Raw genomic sequence first — 27,246 nt, forward strand, 5'->3', positions numbered from 1 at the left:
ACGAGGCCTATTAAGGTCTCCTAGTGTTTTCTCCTTTCTCATTTGATTGCATCCTACCAAGAGATGCTACATTTTTCAGTTTGGCGCCCTCCTGATATTCGCAAGGAGGAAAATTCGCTGTAAGGAGAAATATTGGCTTCCTCAAGGTTGTTGGATTGGCCACAAAAAGATTTGCAGTGAGACAAGTTTAATCGGATGGCTTGGTTGGGGTTGAAGATTGTCCTTGATGGTGTTATTCCAGGGCAGCCCCGTCTTTATTCTTTCAAGCATATTCGTCAGTACTTTAGGGTGCCTTGTGGATATAGTGACATTTGGTCGTCCATACAGGACAGTCTACAGAGGTTCTCTCCTTTGCCTACGTTACAACCATTGTATCCGTGTCGTGATTGGATGTTTGTGCTTCCTGATGATTTTGAGAAAAGGTTAGCTAATCGAATATATCATCAGATGGTGGAAGCCAAGAGATAGGTCACTGGGAAAGTTAATAAATTATGGCATATTCAGGATAGCAAAAAGAAGTGGTTGGAAAGATTTATCCAGCTTTGGAAGTCTAAGGTTCCGTATCAAGGTAAAGTGTTCATGTGGAGGCTGCTCACTAGGGGTCTTCCAAAGGGAATTGTGCTCCGTCCTCAAAAGATTTCTGTAGGTCGTGTTTTCTGCACTTCATGTGATGAGACATTGCTTCACCTCTTTGTCTCTTGCCTTGTTGCACGACAGATCTGGAGTTTCATTTCCCGAGTGTGGTCCTCAGTGACTCAGCATCGCATACTAGCTCGTTCATGGATTATGGGAAATATGTCCTCTATGTCTTCTTTGCATTCAGATTGTTCTTGCCTTTTCCATTTCCTTAGATGGACAGCCTTGTGGCATATATGGCGTACTCAGAATGCCTGTATTTTTGATTCAGCATCAAGCATCCATGGGCATGTGGCCGTGTGCATGGATTAGTGCTATGGCAAATCTCTTGTATGATGTTAGCTGACCTGGTTCTTTTGGATATTGCTGCTCCTTGGCGGGCTATTGTTCGCTCTACTCCAGCTGTTCCCTCTGTGTGATTTATTAGTGCTACTCATGTAATAGGTTGTTCAGGTTGTTCTGATAGCTTGCAGGCCTCGTGTAAATATCTCCAGAGAGAGACAGTTTATGTCTGCTAGTTCTGTGCTGACCTGATGTAAATATTTACTACTTAATTCAATTATCTTCACGAAAAAAAGAGAGAGAGGCATTTAACATCTACAAGAACACAAATTGGTCTATGAGAAACTGTATGGACATCCTGGAAGTTGGGGAACTATCTTGTATGTAAAACAAAGAAAACATGGCTGAAAAGTAAACATGGAGAGAGAGAGAGAGAGAGAGAGAGAGAGAGAGAGAGAGAGAGAGAGAGAGAGAGCCCTGGGCTGATAAAGATCTCATCTGACTTTTGGTGTATAACAGAACCCTTACTGACAATATGTTTGTGGGAGTCTCGAAAGGTTTTGAAAAGAAACTTCAACTTATTGGGGTTGGATACCGTGCAGCACTTGAGAAAAATGATCTTGTAATGAATCTTGGTTTCTCGCATCCAGTTCGGCTAGCTATCCCTGAAGGCATCACGGTCAAAATTGAAGAAAACACAAGGCTGACAATCATGGGGAGGGACAAATGTGCTGTTGGTGATTTCTCAGCTTCAGTTCGCAAGTGGCGTCCACCAGAGCCTTACAAAGGCAAAGGAATTAAATATGCAGATGAGGTTATTCGCAGAAAAGAAGGCAAAGCTGGCAAGAAGAAATGATCTTACTTTATTATTGTGCTCCTTTTGGTCACCACTCACCTTCTCAAATGTATTCGAGGTTTGGAAAAGCATGGGCAGCTGTACCAGCAGTGGTGAGTACCCCTGCCCTCTGGGGCTTTTAAGGTGCTCCCCAATGTAAAATTACTGTGAGAATCCAAAAGCAGCAATCTCAATTGAGGAGGAGGATGTTGCAGGTGCAATTCTCTCATCTCATGCTTGCCAAATTGATTACATTTGTTGACTGTTTGCGGTTTGTCTTCTACTAAGGTGTATGCTGGTTGATGATATTGTGAGCTGTTCGTTGCCAATGAATGGAATTGTTGGATTATTTTGAGCCATGAATTGTGTTTGAGGTATGGAAATCTGGTAATAGCAGGGTAAAAGGTTCAAACTTGTGCACTGTGCTATCGTTCTTTTGTGAGCTATGATTTTTTCCTTAGTTTGGTTCAGTTTGATCGCAGTCCCACATATTGTGAACATCTTGAAACAAGCACCCTGTAGCAATGATAAAAGTCGAGGCTATTATTTATCAAGAGTTGTGAAGTCTCGTTTGATAAAGATGCACAATCTCTGTTATCAAGATCTGTGTTATTAGGGATTTTTGTACACCATTACAGCTAGAATTTTGACCCATTTTGTAATCTTCACCATAATGACATGATCATGCAGCTTATCCTTGGGCAGACTGTTCTTACAATAGAAGAGCATGCGGCAACTATCCGCGTTCAACTGTTGCGGTAGTATAGAAGAGCACGGTGGGGGAAGCGCACAAACTTTCTTTGAGCTTTTGTGATGTACATAACCGAGGAGCTAGTATAGCTGATGTAGTAGGAGCAAGATATACATGGGAGTAATGAATGAATGCATCATGTTCGAGTTGGTGAAAAGCAACATAACATAATAGTAATTAAAGTAGCTACAAGCAACGTAAGTACTAGCACAATACAATACATGTAGTATAATACATTTTCCCGTCTACTTGCCATGTATTGGTAAGATGTTGGCCACGGTACCTTTACCTCGATACAATTCTCAAAAGATTTGTGCTCATCTTTTAAGACACCTTAAAGGTGCACATACACTTCAATCTTGAAGTTCCAATCCACTTTGGTGTGCCAATGGCACTAATAAAGAGAAACCAACTTGTGTTGCTTGAAAGTTGATCTTGGTTTGATCCAAGCAATCCCTTGAAAACACAATTGGGAGAGCTTGGAGGAAGACCAATGAAGAATGGAAAAGAACAAGATTTAGAAGGTGTAGAGCAATGTGTCATGCCAAATATCTAAAGTCCTTGTTTTGTAAAAAGTAGTAAACATAGAGAGAATTTGAGGTATGACAATCATGTATTCTTACCATTTTGGATGAAAGGAGATATTGTCGATTATGCAGTGCTTGATTTTTGGTCCATCCACTAAATTAATAATGTTGATTTAAGAAAATATATTATCTATGCCAATTGGAATATAGAATAAAATTGGAAAGTAAAATTCTTTTGTGATTACAAAACTTGTGTGCATATGTGGGTTATGTACACATGCATGCATGGGTGCTTGAAAATTTTCTAAGAAAATTGAAAGTAGTCTAACTATCTACACCAATGCCATCATACTTTTGTTTGGGTTTATTGCATGGGTGTTACTTGAAAAGGCAAGGCCCTCTTAGGTGCACATGTATTCGTCACATGTACATTCTTGAGGGGCCCCTTGTGATATGCCACATTTTAGGCATTGTTGCCCTCTTGTGGAAATCTTTATGCGAAGCAAATATGGTGTGCAAGCTTTGCAAGTATTATACCAAAAGCGTGGTATAGTTAACTATCAATGGGAATCATATAAAAGGCAAGGAATAATTATTTCTCAATGGGAATCCTTTAGTGTGGTAATATAGCAATGGATATCTTACTCAATATAATAAGTTGTGGCAATGCATGAATGTCGTTTACATGGCATATTCTCTATCGCTTATCTTTGCCTTTGTCTTTGTCTCTATGTCTATCTCTTTCTTTTGGAGGTTTGGAGATGTACAAGGTAAAATTGTGAAGTTCTAAAGTAAAAAAAATGTTTCAAGCGAACCATATTGTGAATCACATATGAGCTTATACACCAACAATCAAAGGATGACCAAGTGAGATACCAAGATGAAGGCAGCTTGAAAGGAAGGCAAATTTTCAAAAAGCCTAAGCATTAGGCTAATTTAGGGTTATCAACTTACCTAGTAACACTTATAGTCTTTGTTATTGTTTATTCACGCCAATGGCACCCCAAAGTGTATTGTATATGAATATTGAGTTTTTGGTTTGTCTTATGTGCCTTTGTTGAGGCATCTTAGATGATGTTAATATAACTCTCTCTCAAAAAAAAAAGGAATTAGTGCAATATGTAATAATCCAAACATGTAAATATAATTTACGTTATATGTGCTACTTAAGTAAATGAGCCTGTGTGTTAATGCATTTACATGTGTCATGTAAGCACTTAATAAGTATCTTTCACGATGCAAGAGGACATTACGTAAAAAATATGACTTGGATTGCTAATATATGTAACTACATATGCATACACATGTACAGCTAGGGCCTTCACCCCTTGCAATAGTCATCATAGCTAATTCTTTACAGTAGGTTGTTTTAATTGAGTTTCAAAGCTTGAAAAATCATAATAGCTTACCCCTCAAGGAATTTCCTAGAAATACGTTGGGATGACTTGTATGGTTTGGGGCCAACTTAGAGACCTTGGACTTGTCGCCTCTATGACTTGTGGAGAAATGCCTTACCTATTAAGAATACCTGAAGTGTTTTCTAGAGAAAGCACATGGAGAATATGATTGTGTTGATGGATGCGTACACTTATGTTGTTAAGAGAAGCAATCAAAGGAAGCTAAGCTTGATAGAAAGCTAAAGATGTAGTCTCAAGCCCCAATACCTTGACCCTTAGGTAATTCTCTTGATAATCTATTGAGGAAAGATATCTTTCCTAGAAAGCCAAGTGGAACCTAGAAGTGTAGCACCAAACAATTCTCCTTAGTCTAGCAAGTGATGCAAACCTTCATTATAAGAATCCTATGTTCTAGATTGATTAGTGACCTAGGATGGAATATATTACCCCTTAAGGTAGTATCAATTAATACATCAATGATATGCCGAACCAACTTTGTAAGATCAAATAGAGGCACCAACTCATCAAATTCACCGTCCACATAGTCCCTATGTAACTACTTTGATCAAAATAAACTTATCTTGCTTGGAGCACATGTTAGAAGGGGAACCTAGAAAGTCAATTGACCAAAAGAGCTAAAACCAAGTTAAGAGCTTACACTTGTAAAACTTTTTCTTTGATTTGCAAACAAAAGAGTTTATAGAATCCCCAAGAATACTCTCAAACATATAGATCCAATAGCTAGAGCACCCATGGAATTGGAAAGACCAACCTAGTTATCAAGGGCAAGCACCCATGGAATTGAAAAGACCAATCTAGTTATCAAGGGCTAAAAAGCATTGTGTATAGCCTTGAAGTGGAATTTGATTCTAATTTTCCAAAGAAATAAGACTTCATGTTTTCTTCATTAGGGGAACACTTTCTTAAAAGAGCTCCCATTCTTCTAATCCTTGATCACATATGATATCTTGTAAATTAAGAGATGAGGAGGATGATAGGTAATGGCACCACAAAGGTATTTCACACTCTCTAGAACAATCTTAGGGATTACCTAGGGTCATCCCAAACAGAAACTAAGGGAAGGGCAATGGGACAGATCATATCCAACATAAAAGCTACAAAAGTGTCATGAATGAATTTCATAGAAAGTGTTATATCATGGACTTTAGAGTTGCACGAAGGCAAGAGCAAGCAAGCTAGAAAGTATCACAAGATTGATAAGTAATGCAATATTTGCAAGAACTTCATTCATCTCTATATTAGACCTCTTGCAATGTAAGTTGCTTGATAATTCCATAGCTATGTAGCCTAGTACACTACTTGCAACAAATTTGTTGAGTGGCCTAAGACTAGCTGAAAATCTTTCTAGTTGTGCATGGGTGGAAAGGGATGGACTTGGCTCATTCTAGACATGTCCCAACCTTAGTAGAGTTTTGAAAGAGGTTATAAGGGTTGATAATTTTATAAAACAAAGAAACAAGGAAAAATCCTAAACCTTTGTTATTATCAATCTTTAGATTGACAAGGGTGAGAAAAAGGAGTCTAACCTATCCAAAGACATAGCAGGCATCAAGCATGAATTAATAAGGCTTTCCAAGAGCCTTAAGCCTATGCTATATGGATTGAACATGTAGTGCATCCATTGTGGTGGAAACCATCTACAATTAGAATTTCTTGAGCCTACAAAAAAATCTCCAATAATTATTGATGTAGCCATGATGTAACCATTTGTAAAGTAGAAATGAGTATACCCTATCCAAGTTGTGATGTTGAAAATCAATGCCAAGCACCAATGAGTCCACCCTTATATCCAAAAATAAATGATTTTGTTATGAAAGAGGAACCCCTTCGGCCTTACTTGCACCTAATGACTAAAGTACTTAGAGTTGATATCAATGCTTTAGAAGGATTGACACTTTCTTAGGTAAAATCACCACTATCTAATGACATGAGGGTCAAAATTAAGCTCGAAGTAGCTAATGTTTGCAAATATTAGCAACTCATTCTAAACATATTTATTTAAGAAATCTCCTTCAGAGACTATTATTATCATTCTTTATGTAAGTGAATCTAAGTGACGATAAGATTTATAAATAGAGACATCATCATAGAGTCTTGGGCATGCCTAGAGAAAGTCATGTTATATTTGTGTCTTCTTGTGGGAATTTCCTCAAAGAAATCAAGAAGTGAAAAGAGAAGTATATTTGCCCTCAAATACCTAAAAGATTAGTCTCAATAAGTTTACCAATAAAAGGTTTGAATGTTAGCTTTTGAAGTCACCATATGGAATATCAAATAACATAGTTTTCAATTTTGACTTTCTAAACTATGTTTAAGTAAAGAAACTTGTGTAGATTGCATTTTCCTTCAATTTACTAGTTAAATGACTATATTAGGTTATTGCTTGTGAATTTATTAGACTTTTCAAGTGATGTCCCAAGTAGTTTTGCTTGTCAAAGTACCTAGAGAAGCAATAATATTAAACTATATTTGTTGTTGCACTTTCTATCCATATTGCAATAATTTTCTCAAAATTCTACTTTAGGGAGAAGTAGGTAGCTTGTGAGGTTATCCATTTTTATTAAATTTCAAAGATACATTCATTAAAACCTATGATTTATAGGCTTAAAGAGAATACAAGTCTATCATAAGTATGCCATGAAAAACCATTTTTCTATTTATATTCATATTTCTTGGAATAACATAAAGAAGTAAGAGGAATAAAAGACATTATCTTGGGGATTCAAGCTCAACAGTTTTGGCTTGATAAATGTGTGTATATCCCCCTTTAGGAATCCTAAGGACCCCCATCCCAATTATAACATGCCCATAGAGTGATATTCTTGCCCGCAACATGGAGGAATCAACGGATGAGGATTTGTCTACGAACATCTACACACATATGAGGAAGATGGAAATACAATCTTAATGAACTATATCTTGATTTTAATGATAGTTGTAGGATGAGATAATGGGAAACTTAGAGAAGAGATATCTTGTTTGCATAGTGGCCATTGGTATGTAGTGCCGAAATGCCCCAAGAGACAAGACTCAAATAGCAAGAGCAAACTTGAACAATGATACCCCAAATGTGATGTCAATTGCGATCTTGTTTGGAGTTGAGAGTTTCAACAAGGATTCTAGACCCATCTTGTTAAACATAATGATGAGAGCTCAAAGTAATATGGGAGGTGTAAACCTTCTTAGACCATTGTGATGATTGATAGACCCTAAGTTGAAAAAAGAGTGACAAAAAGAGAGCAAAGAGATAGGTAACCAAAGTCCTCTTAAAGAGAGAGAGAGTGAGATTATGCTAGCTATAGGCAAGCTGGCCTCTAGTGTAGAAAGTGCAACAACATATCTAAAATAGAGAAACATGAAAGTGCTAAAGTAGGCAATTTCCTAACCCAAGCATCAAATGGAAGTGAACTACAAGGTCAAGGAAGCATGAGTGAAATTTCAAGACTAGGAAGCTGTGTTAAATCAAAGAGCTCTAGGAATGTCAATCATTCTATCCTTATCAACCCAAAAAGGTCTAGTAAACTTTGGGAAACCAACATTTAACCTAGGGAGAATAGTTGGTAATAACATACCAATGGTGGTGGTTGGGTAGCATGAACACTCTAGCGTGTCAAGTGAAGCCATGCCTTCAACCTTGGAGGGCTTCAGTATCCTACCTTAATAACACATTGATTTCTTTTGCATAAGTGGTCACTAGTTGCAACGAAAGTTGTGATGCCTATGTTTGCATTGGCTACTGCTACAATGCTCTTGATTCCAAGCTCTTCTAGCATTGGTATAGCCATGTAACCTATTGGGCCAATTAAATGCATAGAGTGTGTTTTAGAGCTAAAGGGTTTATAATTAGTGTTGATAATACAAGAGGTTGATGAGCATGGGAAAAAATATGCAAAGGTCGTAGTAAGGAGGAATTGGTAATATAATAATAGCAATACTGTAGCCACATAAAGAAGTACTACCCTCCCACACATCCACTGCACGAACCTCCCATGCTAGAGTCCCGTGTGAAGGTTTGAGTTGCCACAATAACGAAAATTGATGATGATGAGGAAGAGGCAGTAGCACTTGCTTACCTACGCATGGCGATCAATGCCCAACAAACACATGCTTTCAGGTATTGATCAATAAGGGAACTGATTTTAATATCTTAACCCACGATCATTGGACTCAAATTGGCCAACCACAACTACAACCCACGAATGCCAAACTTAGCCCCATCAATTCAATATTCAACAAATTAACATTTGTACTTCAATTGCCAAATATTCAAATCTACAAAAGAAGTGTCGAGCAAATATATGATGGTAGCAACACTGTAACCTGGAAACTCTCCCTTTTTTGGGACAGACTATCACTCATGGCCTTGTATTCTCTTATCCCATATATATTGGTAGCCTCTCTATTTCAAGTAATAAAAAAGGTGCACCAATAGACCACATCTCTCTTTCAATAATTCATCAAAGTGCACCAATAATGTATCCTACACATTAGGATAATATAAAAAGGTACACCAATAGAGCAATTTTCTCTTTCAATAATCCAACATTGCTCCAACGATATGTTTTTTTCACTAGGATGATATCACAAAGTTTACCAATAGTCATCTTTATTTTAATAGTTCAACTAAGTGCATAACTAGGCCACATCTCCCTCTCCCTTTTGATAACACAACAAAGTGTACGAACATTTAAATCCACACACGATGCTATCATTTAGCTTAGTTGGCTAAGCACAAAGTTGAGGTCTTGAACATTTAGCATTGGTTGGTACATTAATATGCCCCTACTTTATGAGCTTGGCACCTGCATTTTAAGAAAAAAAAAATGTTTATAGATCAAGTAAGGTTTTCTTTCCTTCTCCATATGTAAAAAATCAAGACACATAAATGATGGATTATCCTTAAATATGCATTTGCTATAATAAACAATGACTCATCCTTAATATGCATTTGCTACAATTTCTCAATCAAAACATGAAAATCACATGACACCTAGGCATCACAATCTTCTCCTCTACAAAAATTGCATCCACACTTTTGGCTAATGTAATTTTTTTCTCTATCTCATTTCATATGTCATTGCCTTCGCTACTTGCTTCTTTTAACACGAAAGATCTTTCCTAATGGAGTGAGCCATGACCTTCTTTTATTTTCCTACATTTAATGAGTTTGTGCCCAAGCATAACCTTTAAATACAAAGCCTACTTGTTTTAGTTCCATCAAGCCCTTGTGATATTTGTCACCTTCTCTCTTGCTCAAGCATAATCAATATAAATCAAGCAAAGCATGGTAATATAAACATTTAAAAATTTATCTTACTTAAAATGCATAATCATGGACAACATGGTTATAATGGACAACATGGGCTTAATGCACCACATAGAATGTATGGATAGTAAGGCATGTATGGCCACAACGGGATGTATGGATAGCAAGGGTTTCATGGGAAGCATGGCCCAAATGAATTGTGTGACAAGATCATCCTCACAAAGTACAATGGGAAATCCCCCTCACCATGTGACTTAGAGGAATGGACGTCCAAGTTGGAGTCCTACTTCAATATCTTCCCTCACATAGATGATTAAGGGAAATTCGACAAAGGCAGGGAGAAGGCCTCAAATGGATGTTGGCTACATGGTGGACAGGGGAATTTAACAAGGGCTCATCATGCACATGAGAGGGCTTGCCAATCTCGTAGCTAGAAGGGGAAATTCCCTTGGCACCAAGTATACCCTATGGACCATGCAACGGATCCTGATGTGGGGGATGCCTCTAGACTCATGCCTAGAGTCATTGGCATTCTCTTGGGATGAAGTGGTTGCTAGTTGAGCACCCAGAGTAGTGAGCTGCTGCAAGGTCTTTTGAGTCTTTGAGTTTGAGAGAGCCATGTGCTTGATCTCTTCATCAAACTTGGACATCATTTGGAGTTGTTAGCGACCATGTCATTAAATTTGCTGTTCCATATGATGAAGCTCGTGCTAATAGAAGGCGTGATTTTAGAGTCCATGTCATTGCATGCTTCACAATCATGGCCATAAATGTTGGTGAAAGAGTGCTTTCTACAATCACCCTACTCATCCATGCGATCACTTCTCTTGTATTAAGTAATGTATGCTGGTGGACATGTTACATGAGATTTGATTAGGTTTGTAATAGTTGCAACATAGAGTGCAAGTTCTTCCCACCCTCTCTTGCTAGCAAATACAAAGCACATTGTGTGAAGACATGGAAGAATCAAATCAATCTTAACCAATTGATCGCCCCATCTGCCAATTATATTCTCCCATCATTTCAACCAATAGTCCAATTTGACAATATTATCACAAGACAATGCACATTGGCTCCCCCATTTTCTTACCAAAGTGGCATGCTTTCTTGCCACCTCTAATGTGGGTGAAAGTGCACTATGTTTCACACTTTTCAATGTGCTTCTTCCTTGAGTTTGTAGGTAGTTGTTATGTAGCATGCCTTTTCAAACTCTACTCCCAATGAAACAAACAAGATTTCTCTCTACCTTTAAGAGCATTATCAAGGGTACCATTAAATACCATACATATGGCAAACCAATTAACCCTTGCCTCATTGGCTATGACATGTATAATGATAGGACAACCAACTTGAGGCATAATATATTTTAAAGAATCCCAAAACAGAGTTTAAGTATTTGCATTCTTCTCTTTTGTAGCACAAATTCCAATCACCATAAATCCCTTCAAGTTTGGATTAGACATTGTCACCCAACCTTCTATTTTATTTAGGGAGTCAAAACATACCCATGCATTAAGAAGGTCAGCTCCATGCAACCAATGCATACAAATCACTAAATCAACTCCAGAACTGGGACCCCTTTTAGATATGTTCAAAATGTAGCACTTTGATTAGGCCTACCTAGCTTGGAAACCAACACAACAAATATAAATTCTTTTAAAGTTCTAGAATTTTGTTCAAACCATTGAGTACAATTGCAAACTCCTATTTCTTTTCATACAAAACTCTACTCTTGAATCTTCAATACCGAACAATAACTTTAGCAACATGGACATGTCCAAAAACATAGGGAAGGTCCAAATCTAAATGTATATCTAATAAAGCCACACATACAATTGATTTTGAACTAGTGGCATTAAATCTTCAAGAAAGTTATCAACTTTAATATCACCAACCATAATTGTGTCTTCAATAGTCAATGAATCAATGATAAGATGCCATATCACAAGAACTTGCAGTCTTCTTGAGCTCGGGCCATTAGTTTAATTGACTTGCAAGGTTGCTCTTGCCCCCTTTGTAGCATATGGTACACCTTACAATTACAACTCTTTATGCAAGTCATAACATCCATACAATATTGATGCATAATGCACGTTTTTCATCTTGCACATGAAAATCCTTAGACACTCTAATATACAACTATTCATGGAAATGCATATCATTAGGCTTCTTATTATTAAAGAAGTAGGGCAAGTAATTTTGTGGCACATTAGATCCCTAAGAAAAAGCTTATTTAGGCTATACATTCAATTGAAATCTTAGTCAAATCAATCCCTTTTAATATTTGGTCTCTTCCCCCCCTTGCATACAGGGTGGAAATTAGAGGAGCCAAGGTGTTAGGTGGCCCTCTCTATCTCTCCCCCTTAGTGCACTACTTCTTGATTAATCAATGATAATAGGTACTAAAATCTTAATACTTGGGAGGTATGCAACAATAAATTCATACTTTTTTTGTGATGTGATGGTTGCAACTTCTCTTTGGCTTCCTTCTTTATGATTCTTCATCTCTCATGGCAGTTGTTGACTCCCTTCCAACGGCTCTTGGATTCCTCCTTGGTTGTTATTTCTTCCCTTCTTGGTGGTGGGCGATGATTGTGTTGGTAAGGTGGAAGGGCTGAGAGGGTGGAGGAAAGGATGGGGATGATAGAGGTGGTGATAGTTGGAGTGTAATGGAGATGATAGTAAGGATATTGGTGAAGAAGTTGGGATGAGAAAGCAAATATGCTGACTGTGGTGAAGATGGGGGGATTAGAGGAGAGATAGGAAACATATGGAAGAAGAAGGAGATGAGGAGAGATAGGAAACATATGGAAGATGAGGAGAGATAGGAAACATATGGAAGAAGGAGATGAGGATGCAAAAAGACGAGACTGTGGTGGTGGTAGAAACAAAGATGGGATTTAGCTTGTCTATCAATCAAGCGTGTGGTTTCAAGATAGGGTAACTTGATCCTAGGCAAGTGGCATGGCACACATAAGGTAGCAATTGCAATCGATCATGACATGCACACATGTAATGGTGAGCTGTAGTTTGAGATGGCATGGATAATATTTGTGGGATTTCCCCACTTGATTGAGTGTAAAAGGAGTAAAAAATGAAGGAACTTCTTAATATTTGCATGCTCTATGTGTAACATTCTAATTGGACTTATTTGTGCATTCAATATTAGAGGGAGTGAACATATTGCACATGACTTGTCAAATAAAAAAATGGAGTTGGCAAGTTACATTCTAGTGAAGAAGGGCTTCCTAGTCACCCTTGAGCTTACATGGAATTTTGGCAAGGTCGTTAAATTTTGCCATGTTGCAAAGTTCAAGCTTGATCATAGTTGGACACTCGTGTGATGGTGGATATAGATACCTTGATCCCACCTTGATAACCATGAGGAGGTAAAATAAATGAGTAATATGTACCCTTCATGATTTAGAATAAATGTATAATGCCTCATGCTTGTATACAACAAAGAGAAATGAAGGAAGATAAGCTCCTAGTCATTCCCTACTACATGGGCTTTCTTACTGGGGTTGGTTCAAAACCTTTGTTCTTCTCATGAGATCATCCTCACATTCATGTAATACACATATATTATTATTTGTTTGTGACATGCTAATCATCATTTGGTTTTTATGTGGCTATTAGCAACTTTCACGTAGGAGTTAGATTAGGTTATTATCATTTTATCTTGTTGTGGAGGCCTACGTCAATCTACATCAATATGCCATGTTCCTTGAGGCACACTTTATCCTTTACAACCAATGTCTTATTGATTTTGTCTTTGGTCCACCAACTAATGATGGGGGTGAGGAGGAAAATTGTCTTTGGGGCTTTCACTTCAAGACTAAATCAGATTTGAGCATTTTCTTGATTCCATTTTTTAGGAGCAAAGTGCAATACATGTCTTATTTTCATTAAAAATAAAACATTTTGAATATCAATATAGGTTGGGATTTTATTTTAATACTTTGCAATATGCTCATGAGCAACTATTGGCAATGCATCCCCTATCATAATTTGATTACCCTCTCATGAGCATATTGCAAAGTATTTAAAACACACCCTCTCATAATTTAAAAATCCCAATGATTTATCGAGATGATTTGGTGAAAACACACCCTCAATCCCCATGATTTATCTCCCAATCCCCATGATTTATTGACAACAATTAAGATGACAATGCATCTATTGTCATAATTTCATTTTAGTACTTTGAAATATTGCTCATGAGCAACTATTTAGTTGAAAACACACCCTCTCATAATTTGGTGGTGTGATGAGAAAGTATTTAAAAATGACCAAGGATGGACCTCTTGTGGTGTACATAATCCAATATTGCCACAACAATGATTAAGATGATAATACACCTTTTGTCATAATTTCATTGTAATATTTATGATATTCCTTGTGAGAAACTATTTAGATGAAAATCCATTCCCTCTCATAACTTGGTGGTGTGATGAGGAATTACTTGAAAATGGCTAAATGTTATAGATGTTGGGTAGGTGACTTTGGATCTCTTCCAGGGTACTCTATCCAATTAGCATTGGATCAAAATTTGCAAAATTTGCAGGGTTGGTGACTTGTATCATGTATGTTTTATCATTCATCTCAAGCAACAATTATTCTACAAAGATCCAAAAATATGTCAAACCTTGGAAAGTTCTAAATCAAAAACGTCTTATACAAAGATCTAAAATATGTCAAACCTTGAAAAATATCTAAATTAAAAAAAGAAAAAAATTCAGCGTCCTTGAAGGCATGATTAGAAGGACTCCCAAGAGTAACAATTGAAGAAAACATGTAAGAATCAAGCTAATCATACATATCTCAAGCTTAACACCCAACAATACTCTCAAAGCATTAGAAGTGAACCTTCTAGGAGGGAGTTGATAGGCATGCACTTCTATCCATGTTATCCTTAAGTAACACTATTAAAAAGAAAATTATATGTATAGGTCCTCATGTGAGTATAGGTAATGCAATAGTTCTCCAAGCATAGGGTATTCTATTGATAGAGAATGTACACTTTAATCTAATTGTGGTTGAGGGGTTTAAAGGTCAAGCCTATGGAAGTCCAAGAGGATTGGCCATTCAAGATTGGGGGAGTGCAATTTTTAAAAAACTTTGTTGTAGTGGAAGGAGTGAACTATGATCTACTGGGAAGGCATGAATGATTATTAGAGTAGATTGAGAAGCCATCACAAAGATGCTAAAAGGAAGGTTGAGACACAATACGTTAGCCAATCTCAAGCCCTTAGAAGAGATCTCCAAATCTTATGTGTGGAATTTGTCTAAAGGACATGACTTAAGTTTCCAATACAATCTTAACCTAGTGGCAAGTCGTATGTTCATGCAAAGAAGATGGAGAAAAAGCCTAGTGATGAATCAGGGGAAAGTCCTCAAATGATGAAATCACAGGCTATGACACCTATGAATACATCATAGAACAAATCTTGCTTGATCCATGCTAGTTGAAGCACCTAGATTGTTAGTCCAAGGTGGAGTTGTGGAGATGGATACAAATATGTAATGGCTTGAGTCCTTGGATGTTTTAGGAAACAAGGAGGGCAAACTAGACCCTACCCATGTAGCTACCTTGCTCAAGGTAAGAGCAAATGAGGAAAGTAGTGCTCCTAAATTGAATAATTTTGGGAGCAACTCTTTAGAGTCACACTCAAAGATAGAGATAAGCAATGATAGTGATCCAAAAACCCCTCAATTTGCTAAAACCTATAGATAAAAGGAACCAATTTCCAATCTACTTGCATAATAAGAAGCATAAGAAATCAAGGAAATATAAATAATCTAATGCAAGCAAGTAGAAAATAACTCAAGATCTCCCAAAATGATTCATAGAATTCAAAAATGGGGATTGTATGACAATTATCATAGGGTCAAAAGTGAAGGCAAAGCTAATGAACTGATAAAAGGAACCATTCAAATGAAAGAAATGCCAAGAAAGGAAAAATAGTTAGACCTAGTTTCATTATGCCAAAAAGGAAAAATAGTTAGACCTAGTTTCATTATGCCAATGATCTCATTAAGAAAGAAGAGGGGAATTTATTAGACATCCTTAAAGAGTTCACAAATGTGGTGTATTATGATTGGAAAGTAGCACCCTCTAGTATAATTAGTCACACCATATGGATGGCACATGATACCAAGCCAATTAAACAAAGGCCATACCTCAAGAATCCAAAGTCTAGGTATTTAGTCAAAGAAGAGCTACATACATTATTCAAAGTTGAGTTCATCTACTAGATAGAGCACATGGATTGGGAATCACCCATTATTATTGTACTAAAAACAATGACAAGATCCATGTGTGTTAGTTATAATAAGGTCAATGATTCTACAAAGAGAGATAACTACCCACTCCCATGTATATAGCATATGCTTAAGCACATGGTAGGTGAAGAGGACTATAACTTCCTTTATAAAATTTCAAGTAGATGCAAGTCAATTTGGAAAATTGGCACAACAGAACCTTTGCCACAAAATTGGGTCTTTTCATACATAGTTATTCCTTTTGGTTTAACTAATGCATCAACTACCTTCTAACACTTAGTATAACATCCCCAAGCACATGTTGCACAAGTACATAGAGGTGTTCTTAGATGTTCAGTGTTTGGATTCCATTTGGTTAGAGCTCCACCATCAATGATAAAAAGTGAGAAGAGTATAAGAAGGGAATAGAGGAGAAGAAAAGCCTCTCTTCCTTGCACACATACTCTGTCACTCTTACTCTTATTCCCTCTCTCAAGCTCTCAATCTCTCTCACACTAGCTATGGAGCTGGAAGAACGAGAAGAACATAGAAGCGAGAGCTCTAAAGTCTATGCACACAAGAATAGGTTCTTTATTAATTTTTGCACATTATATACTTATGAATTCATTTTAGACAGGCACTTTAACCTTGCTATCCCTCTTTCGTCAACTTACAATTCTTATTGTTTAGCCAATGCCTATGCGAGTTGCCTATGGATTTTTGCATTATGTACACAAGATTTCACTTAGGCTACATGATATTTTAGTATAAAAAAACTTGTAGGTCATTAATTTACATTTTTTATGAAAGTGAGCCTAGCACTCTAAGTTTACAATACTTATTCTCTACATGCTCTAGATATACTAACTTTGACCACAAAATATTCAGAGAGAGGCATGTGACATTAAAAAAATGAGTAGAGAAACTATCTACACTCACATCCGAGCCTTGGATATCTTCACAAATGATTTCATAAAATTTTTGACCCTTGCTTTGGTGTCTTCTTGCTATTTCTAACTTCTAGATCTCAGATGCAATATTTTGGCAACTTCCATTTCACATAATTGCTGTTTTTGGCATTTACTAGTCTTATTTGCTTATTTTCTTAATTTCTAGCTCTCCACTTAGTCCTCGATGCTCATTTTTACTCCAAGTGTTCAATGAGGTTAACAGAGCTTTAAAAATTTACCCTAGTGAATTGGAGTCATCTAGACATGTGACATGATTAACATTTTACATGTTATTGTGGTAAAAATATTTTGAGAAGGCCTCTCTCTCTCTCTCTCTCTCTCTCTCTCTCTCTCTCTCTCTAGGGTGAAGTAATGCTATAGTATTTGAGGCCTCATGCACAATTGTTTTTTGTACTTCTGTATATAAATATTGCTATACATACAAGTCTCTTGGATTATAAAGTATGTACCACATAATGTCTAGTTATGCCTTGTTATAAATCTTGACATTTCTTTTAGATAAAACTTGATAAATATTTGTACACCTTCACATATTTAATCACATATGCACATGCATACACCCATGTATGCTCATATGCATGCACACATGTTGACACATCCAAGCTCAATGAAGGAGACTACATCGACCATATATTTCTTAATGGGATTCTTAGACTCTTTATAGATAATCTATTTCTCACCTAGGTTGTTTTGCTCCTCACATGTGTACTTAAAAAATGTAAGCATACCGTGTGAGTTTATTGAGAGGGGTATTTTATATGATAAAATTGAGTACATTATAAGATCATACTTACATCACATTATAGAAAAAGTTTTTCTATGAATAAAAAAACCAGAAGTGCTTAACAAAGAGCTCAGGATCATTCTACACCTCATAACATGTAATTGATATGCTTTTTAATATCCCTTGAATAGAAGTGATGCACTGAGTGTTTCTTATAAGTGCATCCCAAGCTCTTATCTTTCACTTTACTCTTGAATGCAAACAAGAAATCAAGAAAGCTCAAGAGAATGGAATGAGACTCACCAACCTTTTCCATTGTAGATAGATGATATCGAACTATAGAGGATTTTGGATGGCCACTTGATTTGTGCATGCAAGCTCTAATGGCTCCCCTCTAGATTTGAGCTTGATTTGCACTCAGAAGGTCAATGAAATATCAAAAGTGAATGATTGGGAAGGAGATGAGAAAGAACTCAATAGAGGTAAGAGGAGATTCTCACTCTCTATCTTACAAAGGCTCTCATATTCTCAAAATCTCGCTCTTTCTCACTCAAGATCAAGTTATTGAGAACAAGAAGAAAAGATACAAGAGAGAGGGAGCTTCGCAAAAAATGGCACATACAAAATCCCTTTCATTATCCTTTTTTCGACCTTGCATAGATAATGTGGATAGGGTTTTCAGTTTAGGCTTCCACCCTTTTCTAGCCTTTGGCCTTTTGTAATGCCTAGAACATACATGGGGATGGTCCCCAAACTCAAATTTTACAACTTAGCTCCAAATGGTTGTGATATTCTTACATAAAATGCCTTTGGCATTTTGTGCATTTTGTGGATTCAAACTAATATGGCTCCCCACCTCTTGCATGTTTCATTGACCTAGCTTGTATTGCTTCTATTTTATAGATGCTTATTTAAGTTGGTCATTTCGTTTGGTTCTCTTTAATTTTCCCTTTAGCTCTTGTCACCATTATCTTCTTTTCTAACCATCAACTTTTTCTTGCTTTTTAACTCATCTTATATAGGGTTATTTTGGTAGTCATGGTAGGGCATGAAGGGATCTTTAGGGATGATAGGCTCATAGATGAAGGTGTGGGAGGGTATTGGTGGATCAACCTACTAAAAGTTTATATGCATAAAAATCATGCTCACTAAGGTGGTTTTGGATTTTGTTGAGTGGTGATGTGGAGAGTGATATATGGAGATGGAGTCAAAGCTCCCTAGATATATGCCATTTTGGAGGATCCTATCAATATAAGCAAAAGCCTTCAAGGAAATATTCAAGGTTAATGTTCCTTGATTTGCCATGGAGTGTGTTTATGGGGAAGGCCAATCAAGGTCACTAGGCATCCCTAGCATAGGGAACCCTAGGTGCAATGGACATGCATCCTCATCCTTTCTCTCTCTCTCTCTCTCTCTCTCTCTCTCTCTCTCTCTCTCTCTCTCTCTCTCTCTCTCTCTCTCTCTCTCTCTCTCTCCAATTTCTCTGTTTGTTATTGGGTTTTTTTTTGAGGACTTAGGGGAAGGTGGCAAAGGGATTTGATAGCATGATTTGAGAGAAAGTGGTAGTTCAGGAGGTAAGATTGTAGGGATAGGGATAGTTAGCACTAGAGTGGAGTACTGGAAAGAAACGAGTTACTATAAGTAGTTAGCATATTGTTGTTCACATCCTATAGGACTTCGATACACTAGGTTGGAAAAAGTAAGGAACAAGGATAGAGCCAAACAATTGTTGGTGGCTCAATGCCAAATAATATGAAAGGGAAGCTATCCTCCTGCTCCATATGTAAGGGAGTCCAAGAGAAGGACGAGGATCCTTAACCATTACTAGTGGGCCAATGCTAAAAAAGATGGAAGGGAGATGATACATAATGTTTCAATAGTAGGATGAGGAGATTTAGGTATTTTATTGTTGTGATTAAAGTATTATATGTGCAGTTCATGAAGTCTTGGACAAAGGCTTTGAATGAGGGAACTAAGGTATTTGGTTGGAATCAAATTTGGATTATGATTAGGAAGCCTAGATATCAAGAATATTTGGAAAATTCCAACACCCATGAACATCTTAATAAAGCCTTAATTGAAGATACACGGTCAAGGGAACTGTGTTGGGTTTGCCCAAATATGCAATTGTGGTGGTAACGTGAATTGTGCCACATCATTGGATTGGAGTAGGATATGATGTTAGGATTCTTGGATGCCATACACCTGGGAAAGCTTGTTGGTATAATTGTTTTGTGACTTCTTTGTATCTTGGAAGATTTGAGAATATGTGCTTTATCCCATTGGTCCAAGAGTTTTCCACGAGATTCAATATCATGTGTCAATGAGTAGCAAGATGAGGGAAAGAGGAAGGGTGTTGGAGATGTCTCAAATTCAAAGATGGCAAGGATGCCAATCTTCTTTCAAAGAAGCCATCCAAATGCTTACATGTGAGTTGGAAGTTGTAATTGTCAATGGGGTCAAAAGGTGGGAGGTCAAGTGAGGCACATGTTGGGTGATGAAGGCAAAGAAGCATTTGATTTCCTAGAGGAGGTTATGGAAGGATAGAGCAATGGAGTATGTGGCTATAGTCTCTCAAGGCTTAGTTGTTGATTACCATCGTCACGGTTGTTAAAACCATAGAATCAACCATTTATTAGTATTCCTTCATACATGCTCTACAAGCACTAGGTATGGAAATGTAGATGGTTGGGGAGGCACTACCATATTTTCATCATGGATAGTGACTTATTGTGGGTTAAACAAAAGCCTACCTCATGAATACTTAGCATACTAGAAAGTTCCAATACTTTCAAAAAAAAAAAAAAAAAACTTCACTTTGACATTGGTTGATAATGAGATATTCAAGAACACAAAGCATCACAAAAATTTATTTGAAGAGAATGATAAAAGGCATGTGAACTAAAAAATGAGTTGATTTGGAGTGTTAAAAGAGTCAAGGTGGCCTATTGAGCATGAAGGATTGCAACTCCATGGAATATATAGGGTTCTTTGGCTATTGAGCTCCTTACCCCATGGAATATATAAGGTCCTTTCGCTATTGAGCTCCTTACCTGTGTTGGGGTTGCACTCTACTTCAAGTTGACTTCGAGTAGTCTAAAGTCATTTCTTATATTGTAGTGGAGCCCATCTTCTATGAATGTCCTTTCTTTGCATCTTTCTTTTCTATGGACTCTCAATATGCTCTCTAATTTCTCTCTTTCTTTTGCCATGTATAGCTTGGCTGCATGTAACTCATGTCTTGTCTTGATACCCCAATTGTAGCTTGAAGATTTGCTTTTACTTGTATCTTAAAGGGATGGAAAGTTGTCTAGGACAATAAGATACGTCTATTTCTTAGCTTAACTTGCCCCTTTGGTCCTTTAGTGTTTCTTGCATTTCTCATACTATTAATTTCTCCTTGTGTTAGTGGTTCATATGAAAGTTCATATAGGTTTCTTAGTGTTTTTGAGAAGATGAAGAATCTCTAATTTTTGCACCAGTATTTTATTTGCTAGATCAAATCCAATCACCATGGTCTTACCATATCTAAGTAGTGGCTTCATTGTGATCTATTTGCTTCCTCTAGTTTCTCATTGTTAGGCCTTATTTTGTTTTTCTTGTAGCTTCAATGCCACTTCCTAGATCAAATCCAATCACCATGGTCTTATTGAAGCCACTTCCTAGATCAAATCCAATCACCATGGTCTTAGCATTTCGGAGTAGTGTCTTCTTGTTTTTCTTGTAGCTTCAATGCCACTTCCTAGATTAAATCCAATCACCATGGTCTTATTGAAGCCACTTCCTAGAATGTCACTTCCTAGATCAAATCCAATCACCATGGTCTTAGCATTTCGGAGTAGTGTCTTCTTGTTGTGATCTATTTACTTCCTCTAGATTCTCTCATTGTAGGGCCTTATTTTGTTTTTCTTGTACCTTCAATGCCACTTCCTAGAATGTTAATTGCTTAACTATTAAGAGAATGACAATTTCTTAACTATCAAGATTGAACATATTGAGATCCTCTATTAGGAGATCTTCCAAGAAAAATTTGGGAATCCTTGTCCAGAGCTTGGTGACTTTTTTTTAGACATAAGTCTTGGACTCTATGGGAGATTCCCAAGGAGTAGCTCCAATGTTTGGTCATTCGACACAAACAACTTCAAGGGCCCTTGTAGGGTATCTATAATTAGTCCTTTCCCGGTGGTTTTATTGAGTCCCTAGATCAATTTCACATGCTTGTGAAAACCAACGATTTGGTCAAAGAAATGGAGAAAACTTAGTAGTCCACAGCGGATATGGACTTTGAAGCATTGGAACGCCTACCAAATACATTACTAACTAGCCGAGTGATTGGAATTCTCGTACTTTTGAAGTCCTCTCTATCGAATCATCCACATACCTCTAGATTGTAGCCCCTATCTTGTCTTGATCAAAGAGAGATTGTGCTTGTCCACGATTGACATCATAAGAAGCTGCCATCTCCAATCAAGCAAGTAGAGGTTACTTGGAAAGTGCAGGAGCAAATCGTCTTTTGGAAATGCTGCAAATTTGTCGAGAAAAGGGATCAGCAGAAGAATGCATTCGGCAAATAATGCCCAAATTGGATCATATATACACGTGAATCCTTCACCAAATTTTAGGAAATAAGACTGTGAAGTTGGATAAGAGGTTAATAAAACCCGAACTTGGACTTCTTAAACTCCGGGTCCTAATTAATCTCGAGCTAATCTGAAAGCAGGTTACTTGTCATGTCCTAAAGGGGTACTTCACGCTCGTAATCAGAATCCTGCTTGAGTTCTTGACCGTTTAAACAAAGGCTATTACAATGTTCTTCTCAACCTGACTTGACAGACACATACCGATTCACTTGTTCCAACCAGTATAAAGAGCACGGAGTTTCTGAGCCGCAAATAGATATTTTGTATATCTGATATTATGGCTTGTCTGAGCCTGCAGGATGGAGGGATGATCTCCGTTTGTCTTCGGTCCATGCAATGGGAATTTTAGTGCTAAGTTGTCTACAGCCAGAAATTATTGGTTTTCAGTGAATCTGAAATGAGAAGCCAGGTGCAATATGCACACCTTCGATTTTACTGATTTTACTGGTTTGAGGTTTACTTCCAACCTGGTTGGTTGATTAATTCTCCCACTGGTGGACAGTGTGTTGTCGGCTTTAGGACATGACATAGTTCCACCCACAATATTGTCTAGTTTGCACATTTAGCATCACATCAGACCACGAAAGATCTGCCTGCAGTGCCTTCTCTCTGCACTATCTTAATCACTCTAATACAATCCGCATAACAAGACAGCTGAGTGATGCAATACAATCCTTACGGACCCATAACTTTTCCAGACTCCCAAGCTCTTCTCCCGTACACGCACATTGAAAGCTTAAGTTTCTGCAAAACGCCCAAACAAACAGGAAGGTGAGACCAAATGACATAACGAAATAGGAAAATGACAAAGTTTCCAAGCCCTTCTTCCTTATAAATCATGAGCACCTGAAAGAAAAAACAGCTGACTATTGCCAGCATGATGGTTGGCTCTCCTGGCTGAATTCAGCTAAAATATCATGAAGAAACCAACAGCCGACAAGAAAAGAAGCCTTCTGCATCCATTGCTATTGTTCAAGAGCAGGCTCATTGTCATTTTCAGGCCTATTGCATTATGATTAATGATAATTTTCCTTCTCTTGCTTGTCTTCTGGTTACGCTATGCTGTGTCAAGTCGAGATGTGCCTAACAATCGCTTGAGAAAAAGACCATTCTAGTGTTCATGCCTGTTCCTTTATGATCATGAGGATTTGGCTTCACTCGGTTGCCTTCTAGAGATGCTTTGTCAGCTGAAGTGAACATGTGCCTATGAGTCTGGTCTAAAAGATGTCTACGTGACTGTCTCCTTGAGAGCATGCATGCATGTAATATTATAGCGACAGCAGATGCCACATGCCTTGATAGACAATCAATATGTGCCTGGCCTCCAGTCCAGTGTGTATGATGTCTGTTTGCTAGTATGTTCTAGGAGAACAAGTTATATGCATGGAAATTTACAGCATGCTAGACAATAGCAGATGCTACATATTGAAAATCCTCCCTCTGAAAAGGCCGGTAAGGTCAGACAATAGCAGATGCCACATTGAAAATCCTCCCTCTCTGAAAAGGCCGGTAAGGGCAGACAGGCACAATTTCCCCTGTGATACATTCTTATCTGCCATAGAAACCCTACCAAATATCATTCATCAGACAGAAAGCCACTAATTACCTGGAAAGGGTGAAGTTCTGACAGCCGAGGACGAAGGGAACATGTAAAAGTCCGGATTGAGGGCTCTGGAGATGCCGTGGATGACGAGGTGCTCATCGAAGTAAAGGTCAGGGGCGACGATGGTCTGCTGGTCAACGGAAACACGGTCAGAGCCAGGGCTAGAGCTGTGGATGCGGATGGAGCGGCCAGGGAGGAGGCTGGGGAGGCCAGCTGTGGGCGGGTGGAGGAGGAGGTCACGGAAGGGGAGGCGGGGTGAGGCGATGTGGTATGAGACGGTGTCGAGGGTGTGCAGGGAGGGGAAGGCGAAGGCGATGGACTGGTTGAGGGGCAAGAAGATGGTGGCGGACGCAGGGAGGCGCGCATGGTTGGTGAGCAGGATGAGGTTGATGAGCAGGGTCTGCGACGGGTCGGCGATGGCCGGGGTGGTGTCTGGGAGGAAAGACGCAGCAGCAGCAGAAGAAGAAGAGATGGAAGAGAACGTCGACGAACACGAAGCTTGGCGCACCAAGAAGAAGAAGAAGCAAGACGAGAACAAGAGGAGGAAGGAGCAGGAGAAGAGGCTCGCCATTTGTGTGTGCATGCGGTTCCTTTCTTTCCTAAAAAGCAAGCCACCTACCTCAATTTCTCAAACGGGAATCCCTTGTCACCATACTATTGTAATAGCATATATGTTGGTGCAATGACATACATGTCAAATCTATACTATTGTAATAGCATATGTTGGTGCAATGCTACTAACAACCCCGACTTACATGTCAATCTAGTGATTGCAATTTCCTATACAGATACCACATTTCCAAGTGTTTCTCCCATCAACATCTTCAATGTGTAAAAGGTCCTCCGGAAATACTAGCATTAGTTGGTGACGAGACCATGGTCGACATGCATCATACGGCAATAGATGAAAGCCACAAATCAACTAGAGGTGATGTGTTTTGGGTGGTTAGTTATATGCAATATTCTTCATCATGCAAGAGCATGGGCTTTGTGTGTTGCTTCTTTGTTTGGAGGCATGCCAGTTGGCTATTAAGGATGGATTCAACATAATATTTAGGGAGTGTATTTAGAAGCTTAAGTAGGAAAAGTGCAAGACAACTTTTGTTTATCAAATGGTTATAGTTAAATGAAGTTGGAGAGGGCCAAGTGCAATATCATTGCTTGAACAATTCTAGCCTTGCAACAATAGATTATGATTGTTATGAAGTTATAGAATTCTAGCCTTGAAATGGTACATTCATAATTAGGAAACATGGCTTCAAAATAGAGACATTGTGAGCTATTCATGAAGTTGGGGAGGTGGTGAAATATTTCTTGGGAAGGGGTTAGAGCTATGTCATTACAAAGCTTAGGATTCATGACTTGGAGGATGAGCACAGATAAATGCAAGTTACTAAAATCAAGCCTGGCATTGCAAATACCATGATTAATAAGTAAATACTGTGTTGGTTAATACCTCGAATATAGTTTTTTTCTCAATATTATGCAATGTTCACACTAATCTTCTAGTAGAAAAGGGCCACTTTTGTGGCATTCAAACCCTCTACAAACAAAAACTACAACAGAATGGCAGGGATACCAACATCATTTTCTGATGAGAATTTAGGAAAAAAGAAGTTCGACATAGTTGTTGGTATTATCGATGCTATTGTCATTGGTATAATTATGGGTATAAATGTTGATATGTATTCATTCCAACACAAGTCCCAATACTCTTCTTGATGATAATATCAGGTGCACATTTCAACATCCATTCTAATACTACAACATATAGGGCTTATATTGACGTTTCTAGTGATGTTTTTAGACTATGGATAAACTGCTCCTATTGTTGCTAAAAATATTGTCAGTAGCATCATTATAGAGCCATTGCTATATAGTGTCTAGAGCCATCCTCTATACAACGACGGTTACAGTAAAATAGCGACATTAATAATGATGGTCACAATAAAATTTGTGATGCTAATAGTGATGATTGTAGGCTTAAAAAAGAAATTGGCTAGCAACCTACAAAAAAAGCAGCACTGGCACCCTTCTAGCCAATTAGGGACCGATAATAATATTCTGCTAGATTACATTTATAATCAATCATACTTTTAAGTTTAAAAGACTTTACATGATTTGATAGACTATAAACATGTTGCCAAAAACAAGTATCCCATTATTTGAACGTCCAAAAAAGTACAATGATAACATGATTAACATAGAACTACAATGAGTGATAGGGTAGAAAAACAATAGGAAAAAGTCTCTATAAATATCACTCAATGTGAGCCACATACAATGAAGGGAAAAAGTGTATATAAAAGTAAGCTATATACAATGAAGGAAAAACGTATGTATAGAGCACAATGCCAAAAAAGAGAAGGGCGCTCCAAAAATCCAAGCTCATATAGCTTGTCTCCATTCAAAAGCTCATCTCAATGTAACAGATCATTGAAAGGGCTTTGCAACATAACCAAAGATTAGTACAAATTAGACAATATACTATAAGAACTCAAAATTTACTGCCCTATAAAAAAAGATGACATATTGGACCACGACCACATAGAGCTTATCAATGAGTGTAGTCAGACTATGTCTTTTTGCATATCTTGTTTCGAGGCCTACAAGATTGTGATTTGTGATGGAGTGTTGTAGCAAAAAAGATAAATTAATATGTTTATAATTAAATTTGTACTATGAGAAACATATAAAATAGGAAAGTCATCATAACAAATAAATAACTTATAAAGTCCTCCATGTAGGTCTTGTGGTTGCCACTCCCAAGTTGATGTATGACTCCCACCTCTCATCGTGCTCCCGTCGCCTCCCACTATTGCCGCATTGTGGAGATGAAGCAACCTCCTCTCTAATCTTCGTCCAATTCTCTTGATCTAGCCACTCAGGCTCTCCTGTGCCATTTTTTATTGCTCTTTACACATTTGATAGCCTATGGGACATGTAGGTGCACATCTACTCCATCATCCATCATGTATAAAAATGATTAGACGTAGAAGGTACTATTAACTCCTCATGCAAGGACGCTATGATATAGTCATTGCTAGCCTTTGGTATGCTTTTTAATTTATCCAATATATTGTGTTGAAAGACTTGCTAGCACAACTTGCGCATGGGTGCTACTAGTCTTTTCCTCTCATCATTTATATATACAACACCAATGGATGTCTGCATAAGTACTTGTAGCCTAGTAGAGTAGGTCTAGTATATGTCCTCTTCCACTTGGGAGCATGCTATTGAGCATAATTAGAAGATCCATGTACATTTGGTATACCTATAGGAGCGGCACTCGCCACCATAAATAGCTAAGCGAATCCTAGTGTAACAAG

The 27,246-nt window shown here is 37.8% G+C and overlaps 2 protein-coding genes across 3 annotated transcripts in view; one reads left to right on the forward strand and one right to left on the reverse strand.

The window, feature by feature from the left end:
* The window catches only part of EMB2394 (Ribosomal protein L6 family), a 38,654-nt gene extending 36,618 nt beyond the window's left edge, over window positions 1-2,036 (forward strand). Inside the window, exon 3 of the mRNA XM_087694839.1 lies at window positions 1,438-2,036. Coding sequence (XP_087550965.1) covers window positions 1,438-1,774 — 337 coding nt within the window. The 3' untranslated portion in view covers window positions 1,775-2,036. The remainder of the gene's footprint in view (window positions 1-1,437) is intronic.
* A 6,722-nt stretch (window positions 2,037-8,758) lies between these two features.
* LOC148025123 (uncharacterized) lies at window positions 8,759-24,505 on the reverse strand. Of its 2 annotated transcripts, none has more exons than XM_087693809.1 (2): window positions 23,921-24,505; window positions 8,759-9,251 (listed from the first exon to the last, which is right to left on the reverse strand). In XM_087693809.1, the coding sequence occupies exons 1-2, from the start codon at window positions 24,498-24,500 to the stop codon at window positions 9,232-9,234; spliced, it is 600 nt and encodes a 199-aa protein (XP_087549935.1). In that variant the 5' UTR covers window positions 24,501-24,505; the 3' UTR covers window positions 8,759-9,231. The 2 variants fall into 2 exon arrangements, with proteins under 2 accessions (XP_087549935.1, XP_087549936.1); XM_087693810.1 differs by lacking the exon at window positions 8,759-9,251 and adding an exon at window positions 13,971-14,336.
* Between the last annotated feature and the right edge of the window lie 2,741 nt (window positions 24,506-27,246).

This window comes from Lygodium microphyllum, chromosome 15 (assembly GCF_053477565.2).
Source record: "Lygodium microphyllum isolate KBCC chromosome 15, Lygodium_microphyllum_v1.1.10, whole genome shotgun sequence".
NCBI lineage: Eukaryota > Viridiplantae > Streptophyta > Polypodiopsida > Schizaeales > Lygodiaceae > Lygodium > Lygodium microphyllum.